The following is a 26,990-nucleotide window of genomic DNA, read 5'->3' as shown; positions in this document are numbered from 1 at the left end:
GGAAGGCCGGGCGTGGTGGCGCACGCTTGTAATCCCCGCGCTTGGGAGGCGGAGACAGGAGGATCCCGCAGGTTCGAAGCCAGCAGTGCTGGCGTAAGAGACCCTGTTTCAAAAATATAAAATAGGTCTGGGAGTGTAGCCCGGAGGAAGAAGGGCTTCCAGGAACCCCAGTACCACCAAAAAAATAAAAAATAAAGATTAGAGGGAGAGGATCTCAGGGGTGCTCCTTCTGGTCTTTTCTTTCCCATTCTGATTTATCTGGTGGCGGGAGAGTGAGTGCTTATGCTTACGAGGACTCAGTCTTTGTCTCCTCCATCCCACTGCCCAGATAGCGGAGTGACCTGGAAGGTGCTCTGCCCTTATTGCCCATTCTCCACCCCCACTCCCACACACGTGCTGGCTGTGGCTCATGACAGCTGGGGCGGGGATCCCTGTTAAGCCCATCAGTGGACACGATGGGCAGCCGAGCACCTCTCCCCCGGCATTCCGGCACTGCCTCTCCTGATCCACTTCTGTATCTCCAACTCGCCTCCTGGCCTCTCTGCCAGCTCCCCTCATCCATCTGTCTGTCCTTTCCTTAGACAGTAGTGCCCGCAGGGGTCTTCTTCAGCCTCTTCCCACCTGCTGTTTTTCACATCTTTGGTCACCCTTGGAGAGTGGATGAGTTCCCATCGCTTTCTCCATCCCAGACTTCTCACTTCTGAATTCCACCCAAAGATGGCCATGGTCCACTGGGATACCACATGGGTACTCCTCCTGACCTTCCCTGTTACCTGGTCCCCTCCAGTGGCCTCTGTCTGCCCATCCAGGGGCCCAAGCCTCCCCTCCTCTCTGCGATCAGCCCTACCCATCAACCTCCTTCCTGGCCCTCAAGCCCTGCCTCTTGCTGTGGGAAACCATCCCACGAGGCAGCTCCCTGCACCCAGCCCTGCCACAGTCCATTCTCCACCTGCAGGTGTTTCGTTCTTCTTAACATGCAAATCCAAGTCAGTCCATCCCATCCCCTACTGAGTCCTCTGGCGGCCCTCTTCTGCCCTGGCCACCCTCCGTCCTCCTCCTCTTCCCGCACACCTCTGTCTCTCACTCACCCTCCAATCAGACCAAGCCTCGCTCAGCACCTCAAACACACCTGACCCCTCCCTTCCTTCTGGGGAAAACCATGTCTCCACTCTGCCAGACCTGCCCCTTCCAGTCTTGCCTGCTTGGTTCAGGTTCCAGTATGACCGCCATTTCCTCTGGGAAGCCTTCCCTGATCCCTCTACTCCTTTCAGAGAATGTGAGGTGTTCCACCATGTCTCAGCATCCAGTCCATCTCCTAGTTGATTCTAGCTCTTGTCACACTATGATAATTGTTAAGGATTGGTCTCCCATTATTGACTTATGGATCAGCCAGCAAGGACCTAACCTATTGTACCGGGACAATGCTGGACTCTTACTAAGTATGTGGTCAAAATCATTGGAGGACTGTGTGAATGTATCTATGGCACTCTGCTTTATGTCATCTCATTGAATTCTTACCAGGATCTTTTAAGGCAGGCCTTATTAGTTTCATTATTACAGGCAACAGAAGAGAAATCGGTTGTCCCAGATCACTCGCTAGTAAACAGAGAGCTGGAAGTTGGGCCCGAGTTTTAACACCAAAGGCTACACCAGCTACCATCTTGTCCCTGCCTCTGGCCGTCCCCCACTCATCCCACAGGACTCCTGGCCAGTCAAGCCAGAAAACTCGGGGTGGGAGCTGACAATGGTTACCTGAAAACAGGTGGGCCCCGGCCTCCCGGTGGGGATGTCGGACTGGTAGAAAACCTTGAGCTCTGGAGTCAGGGCGATGACAGTCTTAATCACCAAGGAGATGATGTCGGACCAGACCTTCTTGATGTCAACGCCTTTGGAAGACAGCCTGCAGAGGATGCTGGAGAATGTCCTCTTGCTGCCCGTGTTGGCGCTGTCCGAGTGGATGAAGCCGCTGCTGTGGACGTTCAGCGAGTAGTTGGTTAAGTGCATGAAGACGCGGTGCAGGTTCTGGGAGGTGGGCTCCTGGTACGGCTCTGTGCAGAATCTGGAGAGTCCATCTTTGGCTATGTAAATCTCTAAGGGGTCCAGGGACTTCAGCAAAACATACAGACGAATGTCGAACTTGAGCTTGTCGATGAGGAGAGGTTTGCAGATGTACTCTTGGACCACCGCCGGCCGGCTCTGGAGGGTCCCGGCCAGCCGGATGTCACTGGGGTCTTTAATGAGGTAGATTCCGTCACCCTGACAACCGCTATCAGGTTTCACAATGAAAGTGGGTTTCCAGTTGGGGTCGCCATCTTTCACCATTCGAACCTGGGGTGGGGAGAAAGAGTGGTTAGCATTATATTCCTTGCCCCTCTGGATCTCTAACATGGCCTTGGAGAACATTTGGTGGTTGGGTATCAAAATGATCCCCACTGACTGGGCACTCACTGAGCATCTTTCTTAGAAGTGACACCGTGAGGGGGTACTGAGGGAGTGGCATAAGACTTGCTCCTCATCCCGAGCTCCAGAGGGAGATGGGGAATGCGGTACATTGGGTCACAGACCTGGGTTCATTAGCTATACCCTTGAGCAGGTCACGTGACTAATAATAATGATATGGTCAGATACCTAATTTGAGAATGCCGATCCTGCACCAGGTACTGTATTAGGCATTTTATATTATTTACCTCATCTAACTCTTGCAGAAAACACAGTCCTTTTAACAATATAGGAAGCAGAGAGGGTGCAGCCATGGTGAGAGCGTGGGTGCTGGAGGAAACTGCCTGGTTCAGACCCTGGCCCTGCCCCTTGCTGCGTGACCTTGGGCAAGTTACTTAAGTCATCTGTGCCTTGTCTGTTAAATAGGAGTAAAACTGTTTTGAGGATTAAACAAAGACAAACATGTAGCAGGACAAGCACACAGAACCTGAATGTGAAAGACAACGAAAAGACCCGCAACTGCTGTTTTTAAAAGATAAAGTCACTTGCCAGCTAACATCGATAGAAATCTAGATCGATGGCTCTCAAGCCCTGGCACCTTATATCTCTGTTTCCTCATTTAAAAACTGAGGATATAAAAATCTACGTCCCTGGGTCACTATAAAGATGAAATAAACTGAAATGGTCGCAGGGCCAAGCCTGGTACTGAACACAGAGGTCGCTCATGGAAAACACCTTCTATCATTCACAGCCACTACGAGGCTAACAGGTAGACTTAGCCCTCCTGCTAGCCCGTCGAGATCTTTCTGAAGCCACACCCCACCGTCCTGGCATATCTGCTCCCCTCTCCGCTCCAGGGCAGCAAGACGCATGCGCACACGATTGATTATCCAGCGCCTGACCATTCCGGAGCGGGACCTGCAGCTGTGCAGGACCCATACCCAGCAGGGCTCCTCCAAGGCTCTGGCTTCCTCCCCAGAGCTCGTGTTTTGGAATCAACCCCCAATTCTGTATTGTGATGGTATGTGGAGGTGGAATGCTGCATTAGTTTTCCATCACTGTGACAGAATACCCGAGAAAGTCAACTTAAAGGAGGAAATATAAAAAAAAAATAAATAAATAAAAGGGAAGGTTTCTTTGGGCTCATGGTTTTGGGTGTCTCAGTCTATGGCCTCTTGGCCCTGCTGTTTTTGAGGTGGGGCCTGTGGTGGGGCTGCTCGTCTTGGTGAGAGGGTGTGGCAGAGGAAACCACTTACCTCATGGTAGCTGGGAAGCAAAGAAAGTAAAGAGGAAGAGACTGGGGTCCCACAATCCTCTCATTCATTCATTCATTCATTCATTTTGCAGTACTGGGGATGGAACCCGGGGGCATTCTACCTCCAAGCTACACCCACAGCCCTATTTTTTATTCTTTATTTGAAACAGGGTTTTACTGAGTTGCAAGGAGCCTCACTCAGTAGCTGAGGCTGTCCACGCACCGTGATCCTCCTATCTCAGCCTCCCAAATGCTGGGATTACAAGTGTGCATCATCATACCCGGCGATCACACAATCCTCTTCAAGGGCGCAGCTCCAATGACCCAACTCCTTTTCACTAGGCAGGCCCTATTTCCTGAGGTTCCCAACGGAGCCACAGGCCAGCAACTAAGCCTTCCGCAATGGCCTTTGGGGGCATTTAAAATCCAAATCATAACAAGCTACTAATATGTCATTGGGGCCAGGTGTGGTGGCACACGCCTGCAGTCCCAGTACGTGAGAGGCTGAGATGGGAGGATTGCAGGTTCAAGGACAGCCTCAACTAGTAGTGAGACTCTCAGCAACCTAACAAGACCCTATTTACTTATTTTTATTTTTATTTTTATTTTTATTTTGGTGGTACTGGGGGGGGGGTTCCTAAAAGCCTTTCTACCTCTGGGCTACACTCCCACGGGCTACTCTCCCAGGCCTATTTTATACTTTTTTATGTGGAAACAGGGTCTCTTAAGCCAGCACAGCTGGCGTGATCCTCCTGTCTCCCCCTCCCAAGCGCAGGGATTACAAGCATGCGCCACCATGCCCAGCAACAAGACCCTATTTTTTAAAAAAAAAATTTTTTTTTTAAAGGGCTGGAAGTGTAGCTCAGAGGTAGAATGCCCCTGGGTTCAATCCCCAGTACCAAAAAGGAAAAAGGGGATCAGGACTGAGGATGGTGAGGGTGGGGCCTCAGGATGGCGATCTGGGTGGCTTTATAAGAAGAGGGAGAGGAACTGGAGCTGGACAGGCACACCTGCTCTGTCCGCCACGTTCTGATGCAGCAAGGCTTCCACCAGATGCTGGCGCTGTGATATTGGACTTCCCAGTGTCTGGGACTATGAGAAATAAACTTGTTTTCTTTGTAAATTACCAGCCTCAAGAATTCAGTTATAGCAACATAAAACAGACAAAGACACAGACATTGTGAGATGCTCTGTGCCGCTGTGGAGAATGGATGGGCTGACACGGCAGGAGAGGAGGTTTGTACCAGGGAGGAGGATCTGGAGGAGAGGGAATGGTGGGAATGAAGAGGAAGAGGATGTCATCTCTCTGCAGCTTTGGATCTGTAACACAGCAGCGCTCAGCAGGCGGAGTTGGTGGCGGCCCCGTGCTGCGTGCACGCCCCTCGGCCTCCGCCTTCGCCCTGTAAGCCTGACCTGGACATCTGTGCTCTGGGCTGTACTTATCTCTTTGACCAGTCTATATTTCTAAGTGAAGCTTTTGCCAATTCCTCGGGCACTATCAGTTATTCCGGCTTGTAAGAGATCTTTAACAATGGAGAAACACTTAGAGCCTTAATAATGGTCCACATCAATTGTCTCCCCCGTCAGCAGGACTGGAGAAGGGAACTTCACAGCAGATCAATGCAAGCCTCCCAGGCCTTCCACGGAGCCGTGCTGGCAACTGTGACCTTGACGCTTATGTAGTTATTTAATATTCATCCGAGGCATTCATACGCATGGCCCTTTACGGTAAATATGAGCGTGCTGGACAAATGGCAGCTATGGATCAGGAAGTGAAAAATGTCAAGTTTGCACTGATGGGTAATTTTTCCCTCTGGAAAGAGTGTGCTATGCCAGAGACACTAACGGTTCAATATATTATCAGGAGCAATATTTCCTCCTTTGAATTCAGTGTATGTGCCCTAAATAAATTAAACTACATGGTCAATAGCCTCTGTCATTCATTGCATTACTGAATATTTCTTCTGCTCTTTGCTGGAGTAGTAACTACAAATCAAGATTATTAATACTAATAGAATCATTGAAGTTTTAGAACTGAAAGGATCCTTGGAGATCAATGCCATCCAATCCTCTCATAACTCAAAGGGGAGGCTGAGGCTTAAGGGGTGACAGGACTAATCCTGGGGCCCATAACTGGCCAGGGGATGGTCAGGGGGAGGACCAAGGGATGGTCAGGGGGAGGACCAAGCTCTCCGGATCCCGCCCCTCGGGGTTGTGGTGCTATTTCTACCTTTGATAAGATCAAATCAAAGGTATCTTCTTCTAGTTTCTATAGGAAACTGTGTGTGTGTGTGTGTGTGTGTGTGTGTGTGTGTGTGTGTGTAGGTGTGGGGAGAGAGAGAGAGACAGATAGACAGACAGATTGAACCCAGGGGCACTCTACCTCCAAGCTAAGCCTCCAGCTTTTTGAAAATTTTTATTTATTTGTATTTTTCATTTTGAAACAGGATCTTGTTAGGTTACATTGCTGAGACTGGCTTTGAGCCTGAGATCCTCCTGTCTCAGCCTCTTAAAAGGCGCATTCCACCCTGCCCGGCTAGGAAACACTCCGTTACTGTCTCAGGCAGGGCTGGTATCTGAGCACTTGCCTCACATCAGAGTTCGGCCACTATATGTGGCTGTCTTAGAACCATATCTGTGGATCTTGAGCTGGCCAGGACTGCCCAGTTTCAAATCTTCTATCTGGGTTCCTGGTTTGTTAAAATACAGGCACAATCTATAGGGAAGCCTCTCAGATGCTCAGAATGCAGTCCCCAGGGCCACCAGACCTTCAGCCAGTTCTTTGGCAAGAAGAAAAGATTATTCGGAATTCATAGCCATTTTCTGAGTTTTTGCCCAAAGGAGACACTCTCCTCACCACCTCCTTAGTTATTATTAAAGATAAGAATTAAGCTGGGTGTGGAGGCACATGCCTGCAATCCCAGTACACGGGAGGGTGAGAGAGAAGGATGACTGATTTGAGGACAGCCTCACCAAGTAGTGACACTCTCAGCAACCTTGTGAGACCCTGTTTCAAAATAAAAATAAAATAGAGCTGAGGTTATATCTTGGAGGTAGAAATTCCCTGGATTCAATTCCCAGTACTAGTGCTACTAATAACAACAACAACAATAATAATTAATAATAATAATTCTTAACTTTCTAAAGAACTAATACATAGGTTGTTCAAAAGATGGCATGGATTAGGATTAAAATAGAGTCTAGATACCTGGCCCCTCCTTCCAGAAATTCTGCCGTAAAGCTCTTGGCTGAGCACAGGTGATTGTGATGTGCACTCTGTCTGAGAATCGCTCAACTAATGTGAGTTAAATAAAAATACAATCTGAAAGCGACATCTTGGACGAAGCTCTCTGCACTGGTGTTAGTGGGAACGAGGAAGACGCGTGCTTAGGCTACAGCTGATGGTATCTCTAGGTTTATCCAGAGCTGCTGCTGGACTTGAAATCCATTATCTTGTAACTGTATCCACGGATGGCTGAAAGACCCAGAGGATCCTTGGCAATCAGCAGGCCTATTGAGAAATTTCACCGTCTTTCACTGCCCCCTAGTGGATATTTAGAAAATGCAACTGGGAAAGTCTATCAAAATTCCAATGCCATTGTACGGAAATGTGGAAAGGGTCTTAAACAGGCGCCATCACAAAGGGAATATTATTCAGCACTTAGAAGGAAGGAAACTAATAGCAGCATAGATGCACCTTGAGGGCAGTGTCCCAGAATCAAAGACAAATACGGTATGCTTCCGCCCAGATGAGGTCCCTAGAGTAGACACATTCTTAGCGTCAGAAAGTAGAATGGCTTTGCAGAGGGTGGGTTTGGGGTCACGGGGAGCTAGTGTTTAACGGGCACAGAGTCCAGGTTTTCAAGGTGAACTAAGGTCCTGCAGGTGGACGGGAACTTCACACTTAAAACAGTTGTGAGTTTTGTCACAGAGATTTTACCCCAATCTTTAAACTAAAAATTTTAAAAATTTAAATAGCTTTTGATGAGTTAGAAACAATACTAAAATGAAAAACAGAAAACCTGGACTTTGGTCCCACAGTTTAGTTAAGGCGATGTCTCTGTGACCTTGAGAGCTGCCTGACCTCCAGAGCTTTGTCAAACACACCCATGGAACAGAGAGGTCACACTGAGGTTCCTGGCTGCAGCCAGCTAGCAAGTGCTGAACGGTGATTGACCGCGGTGTCACACGGTCGAAGGCTGTGTTACACACACAGCCGCATTGATCACACGGGGAAGCGCTGTGATCTGTGCCTGGGATGATCTACGACAGCCAGCGGGAGATTTGTAATGCGTTCAGGGACCTCGCTGGGGGCTGGGGAGGAGCAAGTTAAGATATTTGTAGGGAGCCAGGCCTGGTGGTGCACACTTGTAATCCCAACACTTGGGAAGCTGTGACAGGAGGATCGCAGGTTCACAGCCAGCCTCGGCTACTTAGTGAGGCCTGCTGCAATTTAATGAGAACTGGTTTAAAATAAAGAATAAGAAATAGGGCTGGGGGTGTAGCTTGGAAATAGAATGCCCCTGTCAATCCCTGGTATCACACACACACACACACACACACACACACACACACACACAATTGGTGGGAGAAACACAGTGACTGGGAAACCAAGCCGTAAAACATTAAAACATTATGAGCAGCGCAGAGCAGGTAAGAGCACAATTTCTGAAGAAATACCACGCCTGAGATACCAAGGAGTCCAGCCAGTTACAGCATCCTGCATCACCTGGCAGGCAATCTCAGCCACTCGGACCCTTGGCGTCACAGACCCGACTGCAGATCCTAAGCAAAGACAAGCCTCTGGTAGACACAACAGGTTATCACAGTGTGCCTGTGGGTGGACGCAGGGCCAGCCAGCTCCTGCCCGCAGAGGGGCCAGCTCGACACCCAGGGTCAGCGCCGACTCCCGGTCTCCGGGCAACATCTGAAGAGGGTTAAGACTGAAGACGTCTGCAGCAAGGTTCCCGGGGCCTGATGGGAAGTCAAGGGGCAGGAAGCGGAACAGTGGAGCCAAGGGGAGGGACTGGGCAGCCAACAGGTGGCCAGAGAGAGCCCGATGCATCTGGGGAAGTGCAGAGTGGAGAACAGAAGTGGGCGGGGGCAGTGGGAACTCTGCTAGTGGGACCAGCAGGGCCCGGATAACACCACTACCACCTCCACTCTGTACTTGGTGCTCATCGTGGGCCAGGCACTGTCCCGCAAACTTTAGATCTTTTCATTCTCCCCACAGTTCTATTTTACAGAGAAGAAAGTGGAAGGCCATACAGGTTAAGGAACTTGCCAAAGGTTAAACAGCCAGAACCAGGATTTGAACGGAGACAGATTCCACAGCCCATGTCTAGAATGAGTGAGGGAGACATGAGGAAAGGGAAGATAAGATCTCGCTGGGGTAGGAGGGAGAGGCCTGATAGAAACAGACCCTGAGGATCATTTTAGGGAGCTTGGACAAGGTCCTGAAGTGCTGGGGATAATGGAAGGGTTTTGAGGAGGAAGCACCTAAATTAGACACATATTAGGCCAAGATCCTCGGCTGTTGCATAGAAGGCGCACTGGAGGGGCGGGTGGGAGGCACCGATTTGGCCTACTGATGCCCGCCCATCTCATTTAGACCGCAGAGCTCGTGTAGACCTCATGACCTCGTTCCCACAGCTCTTTCGGGTTCACTGGAGCCTCAGCACATTGTCCAGCATCTCCCTGTGATAATTAACACTGACACAATCGTTCCACCAATCTTAGAAAAAAGCAGACATGCTGTCTGGCAGGGGTGAGACTCTGATCTTAACCTCAGATGTGGGATATCTTGAGCTGGAGGGAAGGTACCTAGGTACACCTTGGTCCAGGACTAGAGGAGACCATGGGCCACGTGGAGGGGAGGAGCAGCTGGCACCATGGGCTCAAAGGCTTCCACCAACTCCTGGCCTCGGGAAGGCTCCAGCTACCAACGCCTACATAGCAAAATTTAAAACTCCTGTTGGTTTTACCATTGAGGAGCATTCTGGTTTAGAAAAATAGTATTGATCCTTTCCAAGGAGCTGTAGCTGTCCACTCGCGCACAGTGGCTTGGCCAGGCTCCCAGTAAAGGCTCTCCCTCCTCAGCAGGCAGCCTCACTCCCTGCCCCCACCCCCAGAGTCCCCTCTCAGGCCTCTGCAGTTACATGTGCTTCCCTTGTGCCTCCGTCAGCCTCTCTGCCCCTTCTTCACCTGTAAAACTCTTACTCGTCAACTCTACCCCAGCTCAAAATCCCCTTTCACACTGCTTCCCTAGCCTGCATCCCCCTACACAGAGATCTCCTTCCCAGGTGCTTCTTCCTGCCGGGTGCCCCATCTTCACAAGAAGCCCTTGAAGACCCAGGAAGGAACACATACACATGTGTTTATACACAAAAAACTGAGGCCCAGGGGCATGGAGACTTGCTGAAGGCCACACAGCAGGTGGCAGGACCAGAATTAAAATTCGAAATCTAGCTGGGCTTGGTGGCCCATGCTTGTAATCCCAGCATTCGGGAGGCTGAGACCCGAGGATCACGACTCATCCACAGCCTCAGCTATGTAGTGAGACCCTCCGCAACTTATTGAGACCCTGTTTCAAATTAAAAATAAAAAAACAGGGCAGGGGGTGTAGCTTGGAGGTCGAATGTCCCTGGGTTCCATCCCCAGACCCACAAAAAACAAAACAAACAAAAACCACTAAATCTCCAGGTGTCCAGCCCAAAGTCCTTTCTGCCATAATGAACTGGGACCTCTGAAGGGGTCTTTCAGAAGAAACTTAGTGATTCTATTTCTCTCCTCATTCAGAACAGTACATAGCATTTTCTATGTTGGTGCAATTATAAATTTATAAACTTGGTGCTATAATAAATTTCAACACTTTGCACTTATCACTTTTTCTTTCAAATCCCCTTTCATAGGGAATAAGGAAATCGAGGCCCAAAGCAGGAAGCCTGTGGCTACCAGCTAGGAGGTGCAGTTGAGGCCACAGTCCAGGGCGCAGGCTGCCCTTCCTTAGGAAGATGCTCTGAAAGTCACCCGAGAGATGGGCACAGGTCACATGAACTGCTCAGGGAAGCACAGAGGAAGGCGCCTCCCTGCGCTTTGAATCCAGCCTGTTATCAGTACAACCGAGAGGGTCCCACTCTGGAGGATAGCGGCTTAAGGTGGAGCCTAATCTGCCATCAGTGGTGGGCAATTGCAAAGCCCCTGCAGAACACATCTGGGATCAGACACCTGCTTGGCAGGAAGGAGCTAGTTGTTTTGTGAGACTCCGTTTTTCTCTTAGACTTCTTCTCCAACAGACCACTCCTGCTGGAGCTCAGGAGAAGGGGACAGCAGCCCCATGACCTGGCCCTGTGTGGGTTTTCCCCCTGCCACCCATCTCTACCCGATTCCCCAACACGTGGGTACTGAGCCAGGCTCATGTGGCCAGCAGCACAGCATCCTGAAGGCCTGAGGTACCCCTGAGCACATGAGGGCCGCAGGCTGCAGCTTCTCAAAACCTCCACCCTGTCCTCATGTCTGAATGTACTTGGAAAGCAGCAGAGTGCAGGGCATGAGCTTTGGGGCCAGACGGGCCTGTGCTCAAATCTCAGAATGGCCACTTCTTAGCTGTATTAGTCTGTTTTCTGTTACTATAACAAAATACCCGAGGCTGGGTAATTTGTGAAGAAGTTTATTTAGCTCGCAGTTTAGGGGATTTGGGGGCATGGCACTGGTGTTGGTTCGGCTCTGGTGAAGGTCAGGGCAGATGGATCACAATGACAGGAACATGTGCAAGAGGGAGACATTACGTGACCAGACAAGACGCCACAGTGACTCAGGAGACAGGCTTGCTCTATAACAACCCGCTCCTGTGAGAGCTCCCAGCATCCGCGGGAGCCACCTTACACCCTTCGGAGACCCAAGAACCTGCCACCAGGTCCCACCTCTTAAAGGTGCACCACCACCCAGCTCTGCAGGTGGAGGACCAAGCAAGAACCCCTGGGGACACACCCAAACCCCAGGCAAACCACAGCACCAGCCATCAGAACCCAGGCCAGGATGCTCACCCTCTGCATTTCAGTGCCCCTCCCTGCCCCTCAAACAGGCACGGCAGTGCCTGGCTCCAGCAGTTCTAGGAGGATTCAATAGCATCTAGCATTTGTACTTAACACAGTACTTTAAAAAAAATTAGTCTACCTTGGTTTCCTGATCACCCAAAAAATGACTGACAGAAGCTCATCCTAATCTACGTGGCTGGAGTGGAAACACCTGCCCATACTCACCTCACTGCTCTCCCTTGGTGACTGGACCTGACTCCCGACCCCTGGAGGTTTCCTATCCTTGGGATGTCGGCCTCGGCATTCCCATACTCCTGGCGTCCAGCCCACAGATCTCCCGGCCTCACAGCCTCCCCCTCCTCCTGCCCCCTCGAGTTCCAGCTGAGAGCCCAGAACAGCACTGGCGCAGCGCAGCCCACGAAGGCAGTACTCGATTGCTGAGTAAGCTCCCCCTCCAGCTAAAAGCCTTTTTCCAATGGTGAGGATCTCCTGCTAATGAACTGGCTGGCTAATTTCTTTAGCTCGCTTCCAAATGTGTCCAGCTCCATTACAGTCCAGAGAGCTTTGGCTCGCTGGCCCCGCTGCTCCTCCCGCCCATGCCAGTTCTGTCTCTGGTGTTCTACTACGATGCGCCCAGTAAACTTTTTATAAAATACAATAACGTCAGTGTCATAGTGACATGTAGGCCAGGTGCCCTCCCTCTCGGGGCTCTTATGGCCACAATGGTGGCATTCATCAATGGTGTATGGATCAGTAGTACCAGGCAAGGGCTTGGGGCATCAGTATATGTACATGTGGTCTAATCCTACAAGAAAAGGAATAGCATTTTTGTTCTGTATTTTGTAACTAGAGGTCCCCCACCCCCCATCCCAAAACTCGACAAAAGAGAGGCTGAGGTGACTAACCTGTCGACTCCTTGAAGACGGGGGCCACCTCCCTGGTGCCCAGGGTCCCCACCCAGCACAGGTGAGGCCTCCATGGAGGGGCACCCAGCAAATGCTTCCTGGACCCGCCCAGTTGCTTCACCTCTGGGCTCACAGGACTTCAAACACCAGCCTGGTGAGGCCGGCACTCCCGGGCCTTCCGTTACTTAAGTCCCTGCCTGGTGAGCCCGGCACTCCCAGGCCTTCCGTTACGTACGTCCCTGCTCTCTAGGACACACCTCTCGGGCTCTGGACTCATTTCTTCACACATGTGACAAGTCCAACACTCACACTGTCTTTCCCCCACATCTACGCCTCCCGTGCTCTCTCTCTCTGGCCAACATTACCGCTGCCCCTGCCCCCAAGACAGATCTGGGACCACCCTGGCTTCTGGCTTCTCTCTCACCCCCACCCCACCCAGCTGCCAAATTCAGATGCATCTACTTCTTGGAGCCTGACAGCCAAGCCATGTGTCACCCAAGAGCTCTGTAAGCCACGGGAGGAGGGCAGCGCGGGCTGGGCTGGCTCTGCCCGGCACCGTGACCTGTCCTCATCAGCTGCCCTATGAGAGCACTGCAAGGAAATTGCCATTTTTATCGAGGTCAAACACAGCCATATATATTTTTAATATGGGTCTCCCTAATACAGTTATCAGCCCATCACAGCAAGGAAAGCAGGACTTACAGGAGAAGTGATTTCCCCAAGGTCACACGGTTTATGTCCCAGGGAGCCAGGATCTGAACCCAAGTATGAGTTCAAATTTCCAAAAGCCATACTTTTTCTGTGAAATCAGATCATCTTTCAGGGTCTATGTGCCAGTTCCTGGGGGAAGAGCTTACTACTTTAAAATACAATTAACATTAACAGGTATCAAAGACAATTCGCACTTACAAGTCTGTGTGGGGGGCCTCACATCGTTAGTTCTCTTAATCCTCAGAGCCACGCTGGGAGAAACCTACTGGCAGGGTTTTCTAGACATTTTGTGTTTTGTTCTTCTGTATGGTGTGTGCAATATTGTTTTAATAATGCCACAGATAAAGGACCTGAGGCTCTGGGGAGTCGGGTGAGCTGTCAGCCATGCACTCAGAGGCCAGGAGTGCAGGGGGAAGGCAGAGCAAAGCCAAGAGGCAAGGTGACTTCAGGGCCTGGCTGTGGTCCCTGTCATCCTCAGCAATGGCCTGTGGTTGGACCTTTCTGCTTCAGGTCCCAGGGAGGGAACAGGGACAGCAGTGCAGGGCCTGTCCTTCTGGCCAGACTCTGGCCCCTAACCAACAAACCGAGACTGAATGAACACCTTTGAGGACCTGGCAGCCAGGTGCCTGCATAGGATCTGGGCTGTCATTAGCTGGATCGCTTACACCAGCAGAGCAAGAACAGGATCTCCTGCCCGGGCCTGAATCTCAACTGCAGGGGTAAATTTCAAGGCAAGCCAAAGGTGCAGACATGTAAGGCATCACTCCATGTCTGCCTTTGATCACGGGAGGGCTCGGTGCAGAACTGCTGCTTGGAGGCCACGCTGAGCTGAGTGCTACAAAGGAATAGGCCACTTGTCCCTAAACAAACACTGCCTGCGCCCCCCTTTTCAATGGTAGCAGGTGGCTGTAGGACAGCAGGACCTGAGGCTAAGCTCTCACTGGAAGCACTCACAGGACATGGTAGTCTGGCACCCCCTTCCTGACCTCTGGCAAAATGGGTCATCTGTAAGGAAACCTCTTTGTTCCTTAATAAATCCAAGAGCTGGTCTTTCCCCACACCCACCTTCCCTCTAGGGCTAACTGGGGAGCTACTGCCACCCCCACACTGGGCCAAGGACAAGGGGGCGGGGAGGGGTCCAGATTCCCTGAAAGGGGCTGAACCAAGCCCAGGCCCCAACTCTTCCTTAGTCCCTATATAAGCACAGTCCAATTGTGTGCAAGACTTAAGGAGGGCAGGAGGGAAGGCGGTGGGGGGAAAAGCAGGAGCCAGATAATTCTGTTTACAAAAGGCTCTGGCTCCTCTCAGCACGACAGGGCTCTCAGGCTCACTCAGATGACAGAGGGCAGCGTGTCCCAGCGCTGGGACATCTACCTTCCCTGGGAGCCCAGCGATCTGAGATCCCTGCCGACTGACATAGGAAAGACCACGTTCCTCAGGCCGACTTCACCTGTGACCTACAAAGACAGGCAGCCAGGCTAGACTCTCAACAGGATGGCGTTTCAGGATAACAGGACATAATCCACTAAATGAACCAGCCCCAGAGAAAACGCGTGCTGAAATAGTAGGGCATTTGTTATGCAATAGCATCAACATCTTCATCTGCAAATGGAGATCATAATACGCCTTCCAGGCCCAGCATCTCCCAGATTTACATGGCCATGGAAGTGTGTGTGTGTGTGTGTGTGTGTGTGTGTGTGTGTGTTACTAGGGTTGAATCCAGGGAACTCTGTGTCTGTGTGTGTGCGCGTGTGTGTGTGTGTGTGCGTGTGCATGTGTGTGTGTGTGTGTTACTAGGGTTGAATCCAGGGAACTCTGTGTGTGTGTGTGTGTGTGTGTGTGTGTGTGTGTGTGTGTTACTAGGGTTGAATCCAGAGAACTCTGTGTGTGTCTGTTTATGTGTGTTATGAGGGTTGAATTGAATCCAGGTTCATTCTAACTCTGAGCTATATCCGCAAACCTATATTTTACTTTGAAACAGGGTCTCACTAAGTTGCTGAGGGCCTCGCCGAGTTGCTAAAGTTGGCTGAGAATCTGTAATCCTCTTGTCTCTGCCTCCCAAGTACTGGAATTATTAGTGTGTGGCACTGTGCCTGGCTCCAGGGAACATGTTAAAAATCACAATGTACCTTAGAGAACATCAACCGGAGTTGTGTAGACACCCTAATGTTATAGTGTTTATATGCCCTATTCAGGTTAAAAATGTGAGCTGGTTATCATTTCAACATGTAAGATACAGTGAGATGGTGATATTCGTCAACATATAACATTACAATTAATCTGAGAAACCATTTACTTTTTTCCCCCTTAAACTGTAACCCAAAGATGCATGAATCCTCACCTGTGCTTTGGCCATGTAATTTTCAAACTATCTCATGGTTACCTAACCAAAGGGTGAAGTCCAAGAGCAGAAGACATAAATCATCTTATCCTGAATTTTAAGCCTTTTCTAAAGGTCTAGAAGTTGTTTCAAGCGTGTCACACTGGGAAAGGAAAAATATAAACTAACATTTATTGAGCCTCGCAGTGCTGGTGCTTTACGGGATTCTTATTTATACTCCATCTCATGGTATCCTCCCAACAGCACTACAAGACGGTCATTACTGAGGGTTGAAGCTATGCCGCAAGGCCACACACACACAGCTAAAGATGGCCTGGCATGCAGACCTGACCAGCTCCAGAGTCCCCGTTGGTTCCATCGCACTGGTAAAGGAGGTGGGGGGAGTTTGCCTCGGGACATATGTTCATGCTACAGTAACGTTTGTCTTCCTACCATAAAAGCTCTGTAAAGAGAAGAACCACGTCGGGCTTGTTCATCACAGCCTCAATGCCAAGTGTGATGCTGGAGCCCACAGCTAAGAAAGCCCAAGAGACACACACACAGTTCTGAACTCCTCGGAGGCTCGCAGAGAACGTGCCTCTTCCATGGGACCAAGAGGTCCCGACCACATCCAGGGAGAGGGGGAAGGAGGGCAAGATACAGGCATTGGGCCGGGTGTGGTGGCGCACACTTGTAATCCCCGCGCTTGGGAGGCAGAGACAGGAGGATCGCGCAGGTTTGAAGCCAGCCACGCGCGCTGGCTTAGGAGACCCTATTTCCAAATAAAAATGTAAAAATAGGTCTGGGAGTGTAGTCCGGAGGTAGAAGGGCTTCCAGGAACCCCAGTACCACCACCAAAAAAAAAAAGATACAGGCATTGGGTCTCATCCAGGAATATTTTAAAAGTTAGAACAGCTCCACCGTGTGATGAATTACCTTGGAAAATATTAAATCGCCCGTTTCTGAGGATGACTGAGTACAGGCTAGAGCCTAGCTACCTGTCCAGGTATAGAGGGGATCCACCTAGAAGGGGTATGGCCCAGACAGTGCTTTCCAGCCCCTAAGATTTGTTTCTTTGGTACCAGCTTCTCCCACCCTAGGCCCATTAGTGTCTCGATTCTCTATGACTTGGCCAGTGTCTTTCCCTCCTGGGGTCTCATTTTCCTCATCTGTCCAATGGCGGCATCTGCCTGGTGACCCCTGAGAATTCTGCTTAAGCACCAATGTCCTACATGCCAGCCAGTGATGACATGTTGGGACCAGGCTGCCTGCAGGTGGAGCTGCGTTCCAGGTCACGAACACCTCCCTTGACGCCCTCTGTGTGTGAGCTTGGGCCACCAGAGGCAGTGAACCCAAACCCAGGCTGCTTCACCACCCCAAGGAAGACAGACCCAGCTCATTCCGAGTCAGAAAGGAAAGTGGGAACCAGGCAGACACCAGAGGCGGACAGAATGCCGGAATGTGTTGAAAACCAGATGCACTCAAGCCATGCGGACAGTGTCCGCTCTTCAGGGAGAGAGATGAACGTGTTTCTCCTCGCCCAGGTCTGTCCCAGTCTCAGTGAGCCCAGCACCGCCACCTAGGGGAGCTTGGGGAATCGCTGGGGTATCTGTCTATCTGAACGGCGGGTGTGATGGGCACTTAGCGGGCAGGGGCTCGGGATGCCAGACAGACAGCAAGGCACCACCGCAGTCTCGCCACGCCTTCGTGAGGGGGAAAGGTTGATTGACACAGGACACCAAGTGTTTAAACGGGAAACTGAAAGTATTGTTTCCATGATTAAGTTGAATGACACAACTGTCCAAGGATGTAAAAAAGGTGTCAATGGAAGAAACGTTACACATTGCCCTCCTTTCTGGAATTTTATTGAATCCATATAGTGCTTCAGAAACATCGCGTCACTGATGGCACGGTGGCGCCTGGTGTTTGTATCAACCATTAAACACCAAGTGATTAGCTATAAAAGTAGTCTAAAATGTCCAACATAGAGCAATATTAAATAGGAGAGACTATAGTGGGTTTTTTTTGTTTGTTTGTTTGTTTTTGGTGGTACTGGGGTTCCTGGAAGCCCTTCTTCCTCCGGGCTACACTCCCAGACCTATTTTATATTTTTGAAACAGGGTCTCTTACGCCAGCGCGGCTGACTTCGAACCTGCGCGATCCTCCTGTCTCCGCCTCCCAAGTGCGGGGATTACAAGCGTGCGCCACCACGCCCGGCGGGACTATAGTGTTTAATCAAGCATCATCTTACTTATCTTTTTTTTTAGTTTTTATTTTTTGGCAGTACCGGGGATGGAACGTGGGGCATTCTACCTCGGAGCTACACCTCCAGTCCTATTTTTTTTTATTCTTTATTATTTTGAAACAGAGTCTCACTGAGTTGCAAAGGGCCTCACTAAGTAGCTGAGGCTGTTCTCGAACTTGTGATCCTCCTGTCTCAGCCTCCCGAATGCTGGGATTACAAGTATGCACCATGCCCGGCTGCTCTTACTCTTCTTATAACCGAAGTCACTAGTTATAGGTGTCACTGTCTCTCTGCTTCATCATGCCACGGTGTAACAGCACGAATGCATTTTCTCATTGAAATGTCTGGTATTTTATTATAAAGAATGGCTCCTTGTTTTATGCTCTACAGAGAATTTAGAGGTTGTTTTTCTTTTTTTTTTTTTTTTTTTGCGGGTCTGGGGATCGAACTCAGGGGTATTCAACCTCCGAGCTATACCCCCTGCCCTATTTTTTAATTCTTTATTTTGAAACAGGGTCTCACTAAGTTACAGAGGGCCTCACTAAGTAGCTGAGGCTGTCCGCAAACTGTGATCCTCCAGTCTCAGCCTCCTGAATGCTGGGATTACAAGCATGTGCCACCACGCCCGGCTCAATTTAGAGTTTTTAAACTATATGTGTAAATTGTATGTCTATTCCATTTTATGAGTAAAGAGAATGCCACAAATTACCTTGATAAGAGAGGGGGTGGGGCATCTCGTGGCACCCCCTGTATGAACGGGCTCACCTAGCACCCGTGTAAAGAAGCTAGAGCTTCTCGGAGAATCAGGTGACTCCAGAGCTGGGCCAGGTGGAAATATAAGAAAAGTCTGGAACATTGTGTTGTGGCCACAGCAAGAGAGTGCTCAAACAACAGATATCATTAAAAAAAAAAAATGTAGGGCTCCCCCGGCCAAATCTCAGATAATTTGAGCATCAAAATAAATAACGAAGACTGGCATGGTGCCACACACCTGTAACCCCGGTACTTGGGAGGCTGAGGCAGGAGGATCACAAGTTCTAGGCTAGCCTCAGCAACTTACTAAGAACCCCAGGAACTTGGACCCAATTTCAATACAAAAAAAAACAGGGCTAGGAGTGGGTTCAACCCCTACCACCAAGACAGACAGACAGACAGGCAGAACCCACTGAATAAGCAGAGGATCTTTGTGTCTACACTCATAAGCACACACGCATACATCAGTAAATGAGAACGCCAAGTTCTTGCAGCAGCAGGCCAGCGGCCAGCTGTGGAAGCAGTGGAGTGGAGGACGCCTCTTGCCAACCATCGCAATACTAACTGATCAGGCAAGAACCACGAAGAGAGGTTAAGCCAGAGGGCGGAAGTGTGGGGAGTAACAGGACATTACCTAGAGCATCTTCCCACAGGGTACTGATTCATTAGAAAGGGAGAAATAGGGACTTTTCACTGGAAACTTGGCAGACACCACCTTAACAAAATGATTAAGTTAACATCACCAGAAATCAGACAGTTACATCATGTGCTTCCAGACACAAGACCCCTAAGGGAAACATCACACACAGCATCTGGGGTAGGGTTTCCCTGCCAACAATGCACATCCTGAGTCTAGCAGTGAGAAAACCCCAGACAGGGGCAGACGGCTAAAGAACCCACATACATCAGATGCCAGCGTCACGAAGCACAGACTAAGATTCCTCCAGGTGTGGAGTCTGAAGAGACACAATCAAATGCAGAGTGTGGTCCAGGACGCCTTGTGCTATGCATGTTTCAATAGGAAACAACCCGCAACTGATGAGATAATTGATAGAATGGAAGAAAATATATTAAAATCATACATCTGATAAGGGTTATAACATGCAATATATATATATATACATATGGTATACAAACTCAACTGACTTGGCTAAAAAGTGGGTAAAGGATTGGAACAAACATATCTCTCTCTCTCTCTCTCTCTCTCTCTCTCTCTTTCTCTCTCTTTCTCTCTTTCTGTGTGTGTGTGTGTGTGTGTGTGTGTGTGTGTGTGTGTGTGTTACTAGGGATTGAACCCAGGGGCATTCTACCTGTGAGCTACATTCCCAGCCCTATTTTATTTTTTATTTTGAAACAAAGTCTTGCTAAATTGCTGAGGGTCACCCTAAGTTGCTGAGGCAGTCCTTGAACCTGCCATCCTCCTGTCTCAGGCTCCAAACTAACAGGACTGCAGGTGTGTGCCACCAGACCTGTCCCTGAATAGACATTTCTCAAAGGAAGACACATGAACGGCCAACAGGTATTTGGAAAAACTGCTCAGTATCACTAATCATCAGAGAAATATAGATTAAAACCACAATAATACAGCACCTTATACCTGTTAAAAATGACTATTATTAAAAAGACAAAATATAATAGGTATTGGAGAGTCTGTGAAAAAAAAAAGAACCTTTGCATACTGATGGTGGAAATGTAAATCAGTACAACCATCATGCAAAACAACATGGAGGCTCCTCAAAGATTTAAAATTAGATCTAGTGATCCCACTAATGGGTATATATCCAGAGGAAATGAAATCATTATGTTGAAGAAATATCTACTTGTTTATGTCCATTGTAGCATCATAAACAACAGCCAAGAAATGGGATTAACCTAAATGTCTATCAACAAATCAATGGATAAAGAAAATATGGTGTATATATATACAACGGAATACTATTCAGCCTTTAAAAAGAAGGAAATCCTTTCATTTACAGTGGTATAGATGGGCCTGGAGGACATTAGGTGAAATAAGCCAGGCAGGGAGAGACAAATTCACGTGACCTCACTTATAGTTGGAGTTTAAAAAGTTGGAACTCATAGAAATAGGAAGTAGCATGGCAGTTACTAGGGGCTGCGGGGAGACTGGCAAGATGTTGGATGAAGGATACAAGATTCCAGTCAGTTCAGAGCAATACATTCAAGAGCTCCATTATACAACCTGGCGACCGTCATGGTTCAGGTCTTTGATGTTCTTAATGAGAAGCCCTGGGCTCCAGCTGAAGAGGCTGCCGGGAGGTGGGGCCTGGCAGAAGGAGGAAGGGCCCTCGAGGCAGACACTGGGACCCAGGCCCCTCCCTCTGCTCCCCCCACCATGAGGTGAGTGACTTCCCCCGCCACCAGCGTCACCGTGATGTTCTGCCTTACCACGGGCCCCAAAGCAGCAGGGCTGAGCAACCATGGACGGAAATCGGGCACCCAAATACACCTTTCCTCTTGTTAAGTTCCCTTGGGTATTTTGTCACTGTGACAGAAAACTGACACATACAGTGATTACAACAATGTGCTGTATTTGAAAATTGATGAGTACATTTTAAGTATTCTCACAACCAAAAAATGATATGTGAGACAACCCTTATGATGTTAGCTGCCGTAATTTAACCATTTCATAATGTGTACATATTCTAAAACATGTTGCATATGACAAATATATCATTTTAATTTATCAATTAAAATTAAATTTTAAAGTCAATTCATTATTGTGTTTGCTAAAGTTTTTTTTTTTACTACCGTCGTTATCTTGACTTCTTTTATTTTTGCCATCCTGGGGATGGAACCCACGGTCGCGCACATGCTAGGCAAGTGCTCTCTCACTGAGCCACACCCCTGGTTCTATATTACTTTTAGATATGAAAATTTAGATAGTTTATAAATCTGTTATCTGTACATTATTGTTCTCCATCCTCTGTGCAGTATATCTATATATGTAGACATAAATATATGTGTGTAAACTACATATACTATGTATATGTGCATAAACACTACATTTACTACGTAAACACTATATAGGTATATAGATGCTGCACAGACATGTACATATATATGCCCATATATGTAACACTAAATATATAATACAGAGAATAAGCAATGTTGTGCATACTTGTATATATGTGTGTATATATGGATGTATATGTCTGCGTTTGCACATACACATATGGAGTAATTTTGCTGTATAAGACTAGAATTATAGCTGGGCGTGGTGGCGCACGCTTGTAATCCCCGCGCTTGGGAGGCAGAGACAGGAGGATCGCGCAGGTTCGAAGCTAGCCGCGCACGCTGGCTTAGGAGACCCTGTTTCCAAATTTAAAAAAAATGTAAAAATAGGTCTTGGAGTGTAGCCCGGAGATAGAAGGGCTTCCAGGAACCCCAGTACCACCAAAAAAAAAAAAAAAAAAAAAGACTAGAATTATAGAGCTATAGCCAGGTGAGGTGGCACATGTTTATAATCTCAGTACTTGGGAGGCTGAGTCAGGAGGACTGCAGGTTTGCAGTCAGCCTCAGCTACTTAGTAAGGCCCTCCACACTTAATGAGACCCTGTTTCAAAAATAAGGAATAGCCGGGTGTGGTGGCACATGCTTGTAATCCCAGCATTTGGGAGGCTGAGACGGGAGGATCACAGTTTGTGGACAGCCTCAGCTACTTAGTGAGGCCCTTTGCAACTCATTGAGACTCTGTTTCAAAATAAAGAATAAAAAATAGGGCTGGGGGTGTAGCTCGGAGGTAGAAGGCCCCTGGGTTCAATCCCCAGTAACGCAAAAAATAAATAAATAAATAAATAAGGAATAAAAAGTAGGGTTAGGGTATAGCCCAGAGGTAGAATATCCCTGGGTTCAATCTCTGGTACTGAGAAGGAAAAAAAAAAAAGGAATAATAGAGCTATAACTCATTTTAAGAGGTTGTACGTATCCATTCTGTGATTTCACATAATTAAAAATCTAAATCCATCGGTGTATTCATTCGAGTCACCCCCCCATGCCATTTTGACATGGGGCTGTAACTATTTTCTATATTTCTATCTTTTTAATAAATTTCTTTAAATCTTCAAAAAAAATCTAAATCCATAGAATCTAAATCCATCTATTTTTTAAATTTTTGTTGTACTGGGGTTTGAACTCAGGGGCATTCTACCTCTGAGCTACACCCCCAGCCCTGTTTTTTACTCTTTATTTAGAAATAAGGTTTCACTAAACTGCAAGGGCCTCACTCAGTAGCTGAGGCTGGCCACGAACATGTGATCCTCCTGTCCCAGCCCTTCAAGTCCATCTATTTTTTTCGTTGCTATCTCTAGAGGTGGCTACCACATAGGAATACATAATGATAATATATAATTACATAATTTTCTATAAATGAAATAAATTTAATGCTCTGATATGTATTCCCTTTCTTTATCTTTTTTTTTTTTTTTTGGTGGTACTGGGGTTCCTGGAAGCCCTTCTACCTCTGGGCTACACTCCCAGACCTAATATATATATATATATATAAATTTTTTTTTGAAACAGGGTCTCTTAAGCTAGCGTGGCTGGCTCCAAACCAGCGTGATCCTCCTGTCTCTGCCTCCCAAGCGTGGGGATTACAAGCATGTGCCACCACGCCCGGCTGCTTTTTTATCTTTTTATTTCTCCAGTGAGAATTGTATACTGAGTGGTTATTAAATATGTATAGGTTGATACTGAGCTTCACTCTGGCTCTTTTAAACATCATCTGGGCACTAATATTGCCTTGGAAGTAAGTGCCTCTCAATGTTTAGTTAACCTGACAATTAATGCTCTTTCTTACCAGTTACTTTTATCATATAACGTAAGTCCCTTTCCTCTTAATCCTCACTTCATTCAGTTGACAGTGAATATGAAACCATGTTAATGCCATCCCTCTATAAAACTGACTCAGGTATTGCTTAAAGTTTAAATATAATATTTTTCTTCAAACATTATAGCACTCTTATAATCTCCGCAATGAAATGGATCTTAGCTATCTACAGGGGTTGGCAAACATTGAACCATGGTCCAAATCTGTCACTGGCTGTTTTATAAATAAAGTTTTATTGGAACATCTATGACTGCTTTGGGACTACAATAGCAGAGTTGACTAATTGTGACAGACTCTAAAATGTACAGAGCTGAAAATAGTTACTATGTATTTGTCATAGAATGAGTTTGTCAAACTGCACATAGAAGGGACCATAGTAGCATTAATTATGCTGCTATGGAAACAAATATTGACAAGGAATGGTGTTTTAGCTGTATTCATAAATACATCCAGTGGATGGGCAATGTTCAATATGCATTTGAATAGTCTACATCATGCTCACATTTAACTGATTGTCTTCAAGATAATTCTCTCTGGGTCTTGAATCTGCCAAAATTTCCTCAAAATCAGAGTTGTACTGTCATTTGTGCTACAGAGTATCGGTTTGCATGATCATTTAAAAATACCTGGCTTATCTAGACATTGCCTGCATGCCTGTAATTCCAGGACTTGGGGAGGTTGAAACAGGGGGGTCACAGGTGAGGCCTCAGCAATCTAATGAGACCCTATTTCAAAACAAAAACTAAAGAGGGCTGGCGGGGGGGGGGGGGTGGCTCGGAGGCAGAACGCCCCTGGGTTCCGTCTCCAGTACCAAAAACAAAACCAAAATAAGCACATGGCTTTTGATGTCTGACAAGTCATGATTCAAAGCAAGATCTGACAGTTTGCTGTTGGTACCTGCTAGGTGTCCACAGAAGAAAACATAAGGCTTGGGCATGTGATTTGAATACTCTAGGCCTTATTTTCTTCATTTATAAGATGGAAATAATTAGAGAATTAGAGTATCTCTCTCATGATTTTAATGCACGAATTAAATGAGAAAATGCATGTAATGTATTCATGTATTACAGCCAAAGCATATGATGTATGCCTTGTAAATAACTGGTGTGTGTGTGTTTATGATAACCCAAGTGACTGTACAATAAAAATTAATTACAATAAAAATGAAAAAATAATGAGTGTGACTAAACAGTATTCCATCAGTGTTCATTTCGTTATTTCAATAATTACAAACTATGGTTGTGAAAGAAAATTCCCTTATACTTAGAAGATACAGAGGTACTGGGGGAGAGGGGGAAACGCTGTAGACATGCCTTCCTATCAGAAAGGAGAGACGAGAAGGGGGAATGTGGCCAAACGGGAGCATTTGGTGTTGAGTGAAAGGCGTGTAGAAATTATTTGTATTAATATGATAATTTTCTGGGAAGTCTGAAATGATATCAAAATGACAAGTTAGGAGAAACTGGAAATGGGACATTAGGTCCCAAACCACAAAGGAGCGGGGTTAAGCATCCATTCTAGCCCACGAATGCTTTCATCTTGCTCTTCTAATGCGCCTAGAAAAGGTGTGGTGGGAGAAGAGGATGAGTGCCGGGTGAAGGAAAGGACCAGCGCAGCCTGTCACTGACAAGGCCTGAAACTTGGAGCCGGCCCCACTCTAAACCCACACCCCTCCTCTGCGCCCCCTTGGCGAGGATCCCTCCATGGTGCAATGACACAGAAAGAGTTGAACAAGAAACAGCAGAAAGATTTCTTCATTTCTTTACAGACGAAGAGAGAAGGTACCAGCGGAGCAATTTTCATAATTTTCTTCTCAACCGGACACTGATGTCAAAATCAGCTCCATGATTTTCCCGTAGAAAATGCGGCATCTCTAAGAACTTTTGCACAACAAAATGCGAGCCCAAGAATTGAAGGGTGGGGGACAACGTTACGCTGGCTGTGGGGAGGCAGAGTTTTCTTGACCTTTAAAGCACAATGTTTACCTCTCTCACTCTTCCTTTTTAAAAGCTTGCCACCAGAGAGCGGGCGAGAAAGCACATTAGAAGCAGTGACCCTCTCATGGTCACGTTTACCTCAGCACCCCACATAATAGAATCAGTTCTACTCAGAGACTAGATTATATAACCATTGTAGTTTAAAACACTAAATGTATTTGGGGGCCAACCAAAGTTTAGAAAATTCAACGATAAACCTCTACTATTAGAAGTATTACTGTACCAGGCTGCCTCTTGGGGCAGGATCTACAAGTTAAGCCAGACCAGGATGCTGCTCAGTCAAGAAGAAATCTTCACCCTTTTCCCCTCCCTGTCACCACATAATGAGACAATTAGCCTCAAGTTTGGGTTTTTATTAAAGATTAAAATAAATCCATTCCCACACTTCCCAGAAACGCCCAGAATGCTAAGCATTCTTAGCTCCAGCCTAAATTTTTAATACTGCAAAACCTTTTTTCCAATATGCAGAGACCAGCTACGCTCTCTAGGCATCTGCATGAAAACCACTCATGCAGCCAATAGGCAAGATCTCAATGCAAGAAATAAGCCCCGAGAGAAGGTGTGGTCTCTGGCCAAAGTACCCCCCACTTTTAGATATTCTTTCATAACTATTATTCTTTTGGTAATGATTCTTTTAACTCTCTACACAAATTGCTCCAGTGGTGTAAGATCAGGACTGTGAGAGAAACTGAGTCCGTGAAAAATAAACTTTCTGGTAATTTGTCTAAGCCTCTAAACTTCCTCGGCTTTGTTCAAATGGTAATAAAATCTAGTTAGAATTTAGATGCAGTGGCAGCATTCCAGTCAATAATTACAAACACAGATCTCCCCTCTATCTCTGACCTTCATCCTAATCACTAACTTACAACAAAAGCCCTAGAAGGAAGGCAACCCGGTGCCTCTATTTACCCCTCTCTTTGTGATCCTGCCCAAATACAGGAAGACAAACGTTGGGTGTGACATCAAAGCAACCTAGTTTATGAACAGCTAACACTGCCCAATACAATGGAGCTGAAGGCTAGGAAGATTCTTAACCTTTACACCCAGTATGAGGACAGGGGAGGCACCACGTGGCTAAGAAATGAATATGTCTGATACAAGGATAGATATAATAAATGTGTAAAAGAAAGGACATATGGTGAGAATAAGAAAGGATTCTTGTATGAAGAAGAGCTTATTATAAGATTGTCCCAAATGGGAAAGAAAGGAATTAGAAAGATTAAAAGCAGGTTGCAGAAGGATTGTGATGTGGAAATGGATTATTAAAAGAGGAACAGGTTTCTAATAAGCCTATTGTTCGAGGAAAGGTGTCCAGCAGCTAAGGAAGTATATCTGACAACTAAATCTAAAAACTTCATGGTATTTTTTGGTGTTTATCTGCCAAACTGTGTTGTGAGTTTGCTTAAGATTTCAGATTTTTTTTGTGTGTGTGGTACTGGGGTTCCTGGAAGCCCTCCTTCCTCCGGGGTACACTCCCAGACCT

At 47.4% G+C, this 26,990-nt stretch overlaps 1 protein-coding gene across 1 annotated transcript in view; it reads right to left on the bottom strand.

Moving 5' to 3' along the window:
• Positions 1-26,990, bottom strand: part of TTLL11 (tubulin tyrosine ligase like 11) — a gene marked incomplete at both ends in the record, with an annotated part of 246,200 nt that overhangs the window by 152,692 nt on the left and 66,518 nt on the right. Inside the window, 1 exon segment of the mRNA XM_080708899.1 lies at positions 1,753-2,328. Within this exon segment, the coding sequence (XP_080565025.1) occupies positions 1,753-2,328 (576 nt within the window).

This window comes from Muscardinus avellanarius (genome assembly GCF_963383645.1).
Source record: "Muscardinus avellanarius genome assembly, chromosome: 13".
NCBI lineage: Eukaryota > Metazoa > Chordata > Mammalia > Rodentia > Gliridae > Muscardinus > Muscardinus avellanarius.
The sequence above is the reverse complement of the archived record's forward strand: the minus strand, read 5'-3'. Positions and strand labels throughout refer to the sequence as shown.